The 11773-nt window shown below is 40.5% G+C and overlaps 1 protein-coding gene across 2 annotated transcripts; it reads right to left on the bottom strand.

Annotated features, from left to right (window-relative positions):
* Positions 1-309: 309 nt before the first annotated feature.
* On the bottom strand, positions 310-3564 carry LOC109173923. Of its 2 annotated transcripts, XR_002052977.1 has the most exons (6): positions 3106-3564; positions 1953-2073; positions 1184-1404; positions 744-917; positions 446-646; positions 310-402 (listed from the first exon to the last, which is right to left on the bottom strand). XR_002052977.1 is itself a non-coding variant. In XM_019323248.1 (5 exons), the coding sequence occupies exons 1-5, from the start codon at positions 3304-3306 to the stop codon at positions 560-562; spliced, it is 804 nt and encodes a 267-aa protein (XP_019178793.1). In that variant the 5' UTR covers positions 3307-3564; the 3' UTR covers positions 384-559. The 2 variants fall into 2 exon arrangements, 1 of the variants encoding a protein (XP_019178793.1); XM_019323248.1 differs by having other exon boundaries at positions 384-646.
* Positions 3565-11773: the final 8209 nt, after the last annotated feature.

The raw sequence follows: 11773 nt of genomic DNA, 5'->3' as shown, positions 1-11773 counted from the left end.
ACTTTTAGCTTTTAAGTATCTTTAAAAAAAAAACTAGTGCATACAACATTGAAATGTTTTATTTTAATTCCTCACCTCACCCTCAAAACGCTTGAGCTATATTTTGTATAGCTTATAATTTATTTTAAGCTACAAACTAGTGCATGCATTATTACAACATTTTAAAATAAATAAATAGTTACTAACTTTTAACTTTTAACTTTTAAACTTTTAGCTTTAAGTTACCTTTTAAGCTAGGTATGTTAAACAGAACCAAAATCCTTAGCCTCCCCACCTCACCTGATAAATTTTTCTTAAAAAAAAGAAGAATAAAGCTTCACAAATCTTAGTGAAAACATCAAGAAGTAAATCTCACTTTTCCACAATATCCTAAAGCATACAAGTACCAATCAAATCAAATCCAGTACAACTTAAAATCTTCAAGCATTTGAAACAACTAAGTTCCTGTTCCTGTTCCCTATTTGGTGATCATCATTTACAAGATGCTTTCAAACACCCTACATGAGATCTAAAAGAAGCCAGCAAGCATATATGACTAGTTTAAATTTTCTTATGTTTATTAGAAGATATCTGGATGGAAATGTCCAGGCATCGAGTTGGACTGCTGAGCCTGCTGCAAATGCAGTTTCAGCGCATAATTGTTCACCTGCAAATCAGGTAGGTCGATAAGAGATTATAAATTTCTTTTGTTTGAATGGAAAAAAACGATGATTATGATGTGCCCTAAAAGATATAGTTTTCACCTGTAGAGTTCTCAGTTGCTCCTGATATTGAGTAACCAGCTGCTTTAATTGCTGCACCTCTTGGTTTTTATCGTCAAGCTCCTTCTGGCGCTCATGTTGGATGGCCACAGCACGTTTCAGAATGCCATTTTCTCTGAGAAGCCCTTCAGCTTGCTCCTTCAGCATCATATTTTCCTGATAACACCTCAAAATAAGGATCATTCCGAGAAAAGCATGAATTACGGAAGCAATATGCATGCAAGTGAAGGGGTGTACTGCTTTTGTATCTTCAGAAACTGAAGGTGTTACTAGAATGAAAATTTCTTGAGTGTTTCATGAAACTGGGTTGCAAATTCAAGACCGAATTATAAGTATTGTTTTAGACATTGATTGACTAAGTGAGGCGAGATCATACGGAAGCAAACTGCTATATATATATATATATATATATATATACCAACCTTCTGAATCTTTTGAGCTGCTTCTGCACCTGTTTGCACACAAATGGCTTTCTCCAAAGCTGCCAATAATCTAGAAGCACGAGCTCTAGCATCATCAATGCTAGTAGCACTCATCATCTCCCTCACAAACAAATCAACCCAATGAACACCGTCAATTGGAATGTTACCTTGGACGGTATGATCTTCAGTAGGCATTGCCACTCCATTAGTTGGCCATGCACCTGCCAATTTTTTAAGAGCTTATCAGGACACTGCATCAAAACAATATAAAAACTGCAATATTCAAGTCCTATTTAAATCAGCCAATCATAACATGAACACGGCTTAAACATAGCAGGGATATTCTCATGGAACAACCCCGTAATGTTCAGCCTTTTCTATAGTTTGAAAACAACCCCGTAATCTTAATTATTTAATAGATCTTTCTACTTAATGGTTTCTTACATCATTTGGTGACGGGAGAAACTTGATTTAGAGGTCATTATATATCTAAATACACAGAATCAAAAGGAGAAAGTAATTATTGATCCCAGACAAGTAAATTAATCTCCACCCCTTCTCTTCCAGTTGCGATAAGCAGCAGTTATTCCTCAGGAGGAATGAGTAATATTCTTGCACTAGCGTTAGATTTGCAATCAGTAGGAAAATTATTAAATTCTAAATGTTAACAATTAAAATATACTACTTAAGAAGTAATACTGCAATAATCATTGCATAACAAGAAAATTAATGAATGCAAAAGACACCACCCATGCTACGTAAAACTTACCACTCTGCATATTTGCATTTACTTCAACATTACCACAGGACTTCCCCTGCCGCATCTCATTCAAGCATTTGTTAGCAGCATCCAAGTTGTAGCCACATTCTTCTAAAGCCTTCTCAAGAAGCTGAAAGTAAAATAGATATACTAAATAAAATTAAAATTTGGTCAAAAGAAGGGTGAGAGCATTCTAATTTTAACTGATTATTAAAGTGCTAAACAAGTAAACAATCAGGAAGGATAGTATAGGCTAAAGTTTGCTATACATCATAATAAAAACAAACAAAAGAAGTAGCAATCAAACTAATGAAGTGGGTATCAATTAAGAATTAAACTTCTACCAATATGTTTTCATTCGCCATTGGACAAGATAAAGGAATACTAGGGGGCAACCCCAACCAAGTTCAACTCCCAGCAGGAGTTGCCTATTGGCCTTCTTGGTTTGAGCCGGTCAGCTATGGGCAGCCAATGCTGGTTTACCTTCTTGTGGTCCTTTGCCGTATAGGGTCAAAGGCAGGGTTAAAGGGTACACACCATCAAATAGTGGTTGCGGGGTTTCTCTCGTCACTCAAGGAATACCCTTTGAGACACAAAAAGGTACAAACTTTTCAATTTTCATGAATCAAAAGGAGACAACATGGACTAAATGGATTCATAACATCTACCCTCAGACTGCATATGAATCAAAGCTACATAAAATGAACTGAAAATGATTAATAACACATACTTGGAACAATTTTATCATAGCTGTTTTGAGTAAATTGCCTTTTACATCATTCCCCAAAATTCACAGCAACAACAGATTTAATCCCAATATCTTATATAGAATGAACACAGCAAAAAAACCAATTGTGTAGAGGTTAAGACCCTATACAACTGCAAAATCAATCCACTTCCAAATCTAAATTGAAAATTTGCTGTCACCAAATAAATTTTGCCTATTTTATCAGAATAATTGATACTACTGAGAAATTTTTATACTTCATATCTTCAAAATAATTCAAAAAGGTTACAAATAATGTTAACGAATAATAAGCATCCAGGTTCCAGATCAATCAAGCCAGATTAAAAACATGATTTTGGAGAAACCCTAAACACTAACATAAAAGAACAAAATTCAGTAGCCACATAAGCTGACTAAAGACAGAAGCTTTATTACCTGAGTGTCGAAATCAGGAAACTGGGCTCTCAGCTGATCAATGAGGCTCTGCGACGGCGGCGGCGGAGAAACCGGGAACCGGACCGGAGAGGTGGAGGACGAGCAACGAAGCTTCTTTGCACTCGGCGGCGACGCTGAGCCTGAGTTAGGTGCCGGAATTTCATCAAAGTATGATCTCTTGCCGCATACTACAGCCGACATTTTCAATGTTCTTCCGTTCTGTTTATATTATTTTAAAAGTATAATTTTTTTTAAAAAAATTAATCCGCCGTCCCCTTCAATCTGGGTTTCAGATCAATTCGATTAAATGCAGAGTTCTCTCTCGTTGTTTTGCGAGAGAAGAAAAGAAAAGAATGTCTTGCGAGTGGCGATCAAATTTTTAGGGTTTTAAAGTCCGTTGCTTTTGCTTGCGGGTCTACAGCTCCGTTTCTTGTTGGTATAGTTTTGGTCTTGGGAAGGAATTGGGATCCATGTGGTGGAGCTCATTTTATAATGGAGACTCAGACACAGTACGGGATTGTTGATGGTGACGGGGAAGGTGGAACACGCGCAGCATTGCGCGCGTTCGAAGTGTTCCTTCAATCGGGGAAGAGGTTTCCTCGGTCCAAAGCCACGTAGGCGCATGTCATCTCTATCGACACAAGAAAATTATCCATTAAAAAAAAAACAAAATATTTTTATTATGGAATACTTGGTAAATAATTGTTAGCTGATTTAGTTAGTGGGTTTGGCTAATGGATAACATTAGCTTGTTATAGAAAAATATTTGATAAATTAATTGTTAGCTGATAACTAATCACATACAAAATAACTTTCTCAAAAAATTTATCGAAAAAACTGTTTTAAGTAGTTTTTTTTTTTTTTTTTTTTTTTTTTTTTTTTAATTTTAGTGTTTTGGAGCAATAAATTATTACAAAAAACTAATTAATCAAACACTTATATTGACTATTTAATCAAGTCAAACAGTTAATAGTGGCCAAATAAGTCAAAATTGACTAATAAGCTAACTACGTTACCAAACAGGGCCATAATTATTCACAGTTAATTTTATCATTTTATTTTTTTTTAATTTATTGGAGTGGGAAAACCCAAGGATCGAACATATACACAGTTAGTATGCATTATTTACAAAACGCCAGACTGGGAGGCCAATAATATCATCTTCCAACAGGCCAAGTATTTCTTCTAGAGGGTTTGCGAAAACATGCAAGCCCTTAGGATAGTGTCTGGAGAGCTTAGCGAGGGAGTCCGCTACCTGGTTCTGTGTCCCATTTAAGCAGATGCCACTTTCTTTCCCATCCTTGCCCCCTCCCCCCCCCCCCCCCCCCTTGGAAATTGCAGATAAGCTTTTCAATTGATGAAATCACCCCAGCCAGCAAGAGAGTTGTTTGCATAGTGTAATATGGAACAGAGGTTAGCACTGACTATGCCATAATCTGCCTGCCAGCAAGAGAAAGAGTTTTGGACTTCCATCCAATTAACTTTGCTTTAATTTTGTCAATGATGCCAGCAAAGGACTATCTTTTAAGCCTTCTATGGATTGAGGGAATTCCAAGGTATTTGCCTAAATCTAACACACTTGGGATCCCCATGGTGTCTGTGATTTCCTGCTGCAGACTTGGGGGTGTATTCTTTGAGAAAAAGATCGAGGATTTGTTGAAGCTGACCCTCTGACCAGAGGTCGTGCAGAAGGTGTCTAAACAGTGTTTCATCTCCGCTGCTTGTTCTATCGTAGCCTCGCCAAACAATACTAGATCGTCTGCAAAAAAGAGATGTGAAATATAAGGTCCATGTCTTGAAATTTTAATTCTTTTCCAACGACCACAGTTTATAGATTCCTCAATAATGTGGTTGAGTCTTTCAATACACAATACAAATAATAGCGGGGATATAAGGTCTCCTTGTCTAATTCCACATTTTGGATTGAACCAACCAGTTTACTACCCATTCCACATCACTGCTAGCCTTGGGGAGGTTATGCAGCTCATTATATTTCTTCTCCATATATGATTGAATCCAATATCTTGGAGCGTCTCATCAATAAAGCTCCATAAAACTCTGTCTTAGGTTTCTTCTAGATCTACCTTTACAACCATCCAACCCATTGAACCTTTCATGCACTTTATTGAACTCAATACTTCCTGGTAGACAAAGACATTGTCTGTAAGAGAAAATTTCAATTTTGGTCATATGACTATAGGGGCTTTGTTAATTTCAGCACATGACTTTCAAAAGTACCAATTTAGTACCTTGATTATGCAATTTTTATCAATTTTAGTCACTCCGGTCAAATTGCCGGCTAAATTTCGTCGGAAAATTTTAACAGTTAAAATAATGAGGGTATTTTAGTCATTTCACATCTCTTTCCTTCTTCCCCGGCGAATTCATCTTTTTCGGCGAATCCGAGGATGAGGTGCGCTGCTGCGATGCTTTCAACATTATCCAAAAAGAGAAGTATTTATTCAACATTATCCAAAAAGAGAAGTATTTATTCAACATCAATTTTAGCATAATGTTGTTATAGAGAAGTTTTAGAATAAATAGGCACCAGCATCAGTTTTAGCATTTCGCTTTCTTCTTTGAGCAAGCCTTTTTTTTGGTCGGAAAAGCTTTCAACCGGAATTTGGGCAGGAGGTGCGTTGGACGAGCACAAAGAGAAGTGCAGTTCGAAGATTTCTAGGTCCACCGATATCTCAAGCTCCCCTTACACAAACGGTCAGATGTTTTCAATCGGAATTTTGGCCATCTGAACCCTAATAAATCGCCGGCGACGGCTTGGACGAATGAGGTCATTCAAGTATGCTTTGGAAGGTGTGCTGCTGCGACGGATTCGTCGGAAAAAATGAATTTGCCGGAGAAGAAGGAAGAGGTGTGAAATGACTAAACTATCCTCATTATTTTAACTGTTAAAATTTTCCGGCAAAATTTGACCGGAGTGACCAAAATTGATAAAAATTACATAGTCAAGGTATTAAATTGACACTTTTGAATGTCAGGTGCTGTAATTAACAAAGCCCCTATAGTCATATGACCAAAATTGAAATTTTCTCTTGTCTGTAATCAGTCGGCCTGGTGTGAAGCTTGTCTGGTACTGGCCAATTAATTTGTCCAATATTCCTCTGAGCCTAATAGTCATTGTTTTTGTTATGAGTTTATAAGTTACGGTGCAAAGGCCTATAGGCCGAAGCTGCATCACCGTTTCTGGACTTAACACCTTGCGAATTAATGATATTAGTGTGTCATTGCAACCTATAGGAAGTTTACTAGTTTCAAAAAATTTCTGAGCATACTTGAGGAGAGATTTGCCAACTATGCTCCAAATTTTTGGTAAAAACTAGCACTAAAGCCATCTGGCCCTGGCGTCTTACATGGTGCCATGTCAAACAGAGCATGTTTAATTTCTTCGAGTCGGAAAGGTGCATTTATCTTCAGCCAGTCAACTTTTGATAGAGTAAGTAAATGTCATTGAGGAAGCGGTTGGGAGGCACTAGGTGTCTCTTCTGAGAAAAGCTTCACAAAATACTGTTGGACATGGTCTTTTATTTGATCCTCTGCCGTAATCTAATGGTCGTTCTCGCCTTTCAGAGCCTTGATTCTTACTTTATTGTTCTTCACTGAGGTGGCAGCATGGTAGAAACGCGTGTTACTATCCCCGAAAGCGATCCAATCCTCTCTTGAACGCTGGAACCAAATCAGTTCTTCTTGGTAGAGTGTTTCATCTAATTCCAAACGTAGATTTCTTTCGAGTCTGATTAGGTCTGAGCGAGCACAATTAGCCAGGCTACACTAGACTCCACTTATCCTTGCTAGCAGACGATTCTTCCTTTAGAAGATGTTACCAAAGATATTCCTATTCTAATCTGATAGAGCTTTCGCCCAACCGACTTATATTTGATTCAATATCTTCATCTTTGTTCTAGATTTGTTGTACAAATGGCTAAAAATTAGGATGAGTGGTCCATGCGATATTAAATATGAAGCTAGAACTCCTTGTGTGTGCTTGATTCGATTCAGTTCTTATGAGTAGGGGAGAGTGGTCCGATCCTATCATTGGCAAGTGTTCAATCGTGACATCTGGAAATTTCAGTTTCCAATCAATATTACTGAGAGCTCTGTCGAGGCGTGCTCCCCTGAAAGTTAAAGTGTCAACACCTCTCATCCACGTAAACTTTGCGCTTGTGAATCCTAAGTCTGCCAAACCTCCCCGGAATATCCATTCGTTGAAATCCGAACACCTAGAAGAGGAGAAATTATTTGAATTGCTCACTTCTTCATGACATGCGGCCGAGTTAAAATCTCGAGCCACCAGCCATGGTTGAGGCAATTGGCAGGATAAATCCGAGAACAAATTCCTTCGCAAGTAATGATTCAGGCTGTCATAGACAACTGAAAACAGCCATGAACCTGAGGTCATGTTACTTACCTGCAAAGTGATGAACTGAGGGTGAGTACATAGAATATCAATATTCAAAGAATTTTTCCAAAGGATCTAGATTTCGCCGGAGAAGCCTACGACTTCCACTTTGACCCATTCGTCAAAGCCAAAACGGGTACAGATCTTATTGGCTTGGTTGCCGAATACCTTCGATTCAAGCAAACAAACAAACGAAGGAGGATAATCACAAGTAAATTGTTTCAGGGTGCGCCTGAATAGATTTGAGGCCGCACCCTAGCAATTCCTTACTAAACAGATCATATTAACAAAAAAAAAAAAAGGAAGGAAAACGCTTAATAGCACTGGGGACTAGACGTTTTAGGGCCATATTGGCCAGTATGATCAGCAGCTTCGCCCATGGCTTCATCCAGAGGATCAGCCATGTGAGTGAAGGTACGTGCCATATCAGGATGATTTTCCTTAAAGACATTCTCAAGTCCTGCTATGGTAGGGGACTCAAACTGCATTTTCGCATGGTACACCACCATGCTAGCTATGTTCTGTCCTTGATTCGAGCCTCGGACAACTGTATGTTCCACTTCTGCAGCTGCGCGATTGGGTGGACCTCCTCTTCCAAGTGTACCCCTTGCTCCCCCTAGTATGGCTGCTTGCGGATAGCCAACGGGACCAAACTAGACTCCGATCGTTTGGTTGTATTCTGCGTTTGTCTGTTCGATATGAAACTGTGTATTAGGGTGCCCAGTTCTTATCATAGGAAGGGTATTTGCTGGCTGTGGCACAACCATGGCTCTAGGGGTTGCGACTTGGTCTTGGTTCATTACATCCACTTCAAAGCCATCAAGGGGGAAAAAATCAGGATTGTACACCCACACATTTAAGAATATGACCATTGTTTCTTGGACTAGTCTGCCTTCTAGCTTGAGGGAGACCCGAAACTAGATTCTGGACATGATTCTGCCTAGCTTCAGGGGGGCCAGTAGATGGTTGCACATTCTGGACACGATTCCTCCTATCTTTACGGGTGACAAGCATCCATGAGCCGTATTTCTTCGAGACACATTGGTTGGTCGCAGCTGGTGTCCTGTTAGTCCTGTTGTCTTCCACAATCTGCCCCGGATTTGCCTCATTCCCAATACCCTCCTTGCCACACTGTTCGTGCCGGTGTCCATACATACCGCATTTGAAGCAGATGAGATGATTGCCTTCATACTCTATTGGCCACTCTTTTTTATTCAGGATGAACTTGGATAGTAGGGGCTTCGTTATGTCTACTTCAATGCAAATCCTTGCAAATTTACCTTTGGAAGTTAGGCTAGTTGTAGTATCAATGTTGATTGGTCGGCCAATCTCTCTTCTTATTTTCTTTATAAATTCTTCATCAAAGTATTCGATGGGTAAAGCAGGAATGTGCACCCATACCAACAATTTCCTTGTCTTGTTGCTTCTAGGGTCGAAGTTGGGTTCCCATTCTTGAGCCACAAGATAATGATCCAAGATCATCCAAAGGCCCTCGTATTTGGCAAATTCGTAATCTCGGAGGGAATCAAACTTGACCAAGAAGTAGTCTTGGTCAAGCGCAATCAATTCGAACTCTACCTCGGGCTTCCACATTCTCTGCAGTCTTTGAAGTAGATATGAGTAACTAACCGATCTCCCTAACACCCTAATAATAAGCAATCTTCGCCATGGCCGTCGCAACCTTTCTTTCTCTTCTTTGGTGACCAAGATGACTGGATAATCTGATACTGCTCTGTCGTCATCCATATCATCATCGGAGACCACCTCTTTCTCTAGAGGAGGATTTGGTTCTTTTCTTGCCCACACCTGACTAGGAGTAACAGCGGGGGTTGTTCACTGATTCAAATCTGGGGACGCCAACTCAAACACCGTTGGTGTATCCTGCATCGCTTCCTCCATGGGCGCCGATGTCGATGGCCCTAGCTGCTCACGAACCCTCTTCGTCTTCTTGGTAGATCTTTTAAGCAAATCTTGATCCTTTGGCGACCGACGAGTCGCCACCAGTGAGGACGCCTCATAGATCATTTCAGATATCAATTCCATTTCGGATCCTTATAGAGTCTTGCAGGTTATTCAGGCAAATGCAATCATTGATGCATGGGATGACACACTCTGCTTTTATCATTTTAATTAGTCCAATATTAATTTTATTTCTCATTTTTTTTTTTGAAAAAAATTGAAATTCTTTTGATCTTTTCTATATTTACGAAAAATAAAATGTGTATGGAAAACATTTTATTAAAAAAGAAACTCCTCAATGAATTCATGCTTTAATTGCTTGTATTATATATATATATATATATATATATATATATATATATATATATACACTAAAAAAGACACTTTTATTAAAAACCAAAATAACGTTTTGCCAAGGCCCAAAAGTGACCAAGGCTACAAAGAGAAGAAAGAATAAAGCAAAGAGGCCTAAGGCTAACTAGTAAAGGAGATAAACTCTAAACCACCAAGTGGGCCCAACACCCATTCTACAAACCACCTGTACCACATGCAAAGTTGGACAATTCCTGGGCGTCATGCCCTACACAAAGGGTGGGAACGGTGCTCCAAAACCAACGACGGACTAGTTTCACACTCAAGCGTTAGATCGATCCCCCGCGGTACAGAGCTCTGCATTTTTATCCGAGGGGACCTATGTGACCATCCACAGAAGCAATGAACCAGCCTCCCGATACCCTACCACCCTCATGCGTTGGACAGATCCCTTCCGGTACAGATCTCTGCATTTTTATCTGGGAGAACCGTGAATAGTCCGCCACATGAGCAATGGTTCTCACCTCCACCCACCCTTGGAACCCAGGCCACCCCCGTCCGTATGTACAGAGCTCTGCATTTTATCGCAGAGGGCTTCAACGACCCAAAGTCCCAAGCGATGGCTCCCTAACCACTGGTGCCAACATATATACCACCCTTAAGCGTTAGACCAGCTCCCTCGGTACAGCGTACTGTATTTTAACCCGGGGAACCTGTACGGCCATCCACAGAAGCAATAGTATATATGCTAAGCACCAGAAGCCCACCTCACACCCACACAACCCTTTATAGAACAACCAGCCTTTTCTTCCAATCGCTAACTCAAGCAAATTATTTAAAGCAGACTAAGAGAGCACTCCCACCTCAGAGTGTATGCTATGCATGAAACACAGGAATCAAATCCCGCGAAATACACAGCCACAGATAGAAGCAAGACAGGCACAGAGAGCACAGAGCAGAAAGAGAAAACCCCCCCTACGCCCTATGCCGGCACGGCCAACTACTCAACTAGCCCAACAGAAAACAATAAAACATGAATACAAGTCCGGGAAACTCCGCTAAAGAAATAAATGAAAAATAAATAAGGAAAATAGAGACGCGGCTCGTAGGCCAAAAATACAGGTACGCAGGCCCACACAAAGTACAGGCCAGCCAATCTCGTCTCGACAGCACCAACAACGAACAGTAACCAGAACCCTAACGGGATTAGCTACTATGGGCCAGCAGCAAGCCTGACTAGGTCAACGGATTTGATAGATCCTGCCCGGCCACCGTTCAGCCCGGACTAGGGTGCCTTTTGCCTCTATTTTTTTTTCTGTTTTAAAATGTGATACAATTCATCAAAAGCAAAATCATAGTTCAAGGCGGGTCATAATCATAAAAAACCATCGATGGGATATCATCATGAACAAGCAACACACGCACCCTCGGCGGTAAGTCTGACAAATTACAGAAAATAAACTCCCCATCCTTATCCCCAACCCAATCTGCCAATGTAGCCACCGGGAGGTTACCCTGCGGCAAACACTGAAGAACAGAAACAGATGCACAGGAACAAAGAAACCAGAGTCGTGACACTTCAGATTCAAAGACCCATGGACTAGGTGCAGTGGGGTCTACATAACCCTTAAGCTCAGGCAATACAGACTCTAAGACCAGGGACCTAAAACCCTCGGCTAAACACCATTCAAGAGAGCGGTGCATACCATGGAAAAAGTCCCGAAACCCGTCGACTGCCGAAATGGCTAGGTCGTAGCAGAAACCACCCCCTGATTACGTACCAAGGCAGTAGTCCCACCCAACGACTCAGAATATGAAAAATTGAGCTTTATAGAACCATCCGGAGGGGGGTCCCATCTAACAGCGCGAACCACGCGCCGCGGTACAGTGGAATCTATGTAGGACAGAATGACCGGCCAATTAGGTGGCAAGATGTGTTCCTGCGGCCATCGCCTAAAGAGACATTCTGCCACCCCTTTGGCA

Source organism: Ipomoea nil, unplaced genomic scaffold, assembly GCF_001879475.1.
Source record: "Ipomoea nil cultivar Tokyo-kokei standard unplaced genomic scaffold, Asagao_1.1 scaffold0497, whole genome shotgun sequence".
Lineage (NCBI taxonomy): Eukaryota > Viridiplantae > Streptophyta > Magnoliopsida > Solanales > Convolvulaceae > Ipomoea > Ipomoea nil.
Note: the sequence above shows the minus strand (reverse complement) of the source record. Positions and strands in the feature narration are given on the sequence as shown.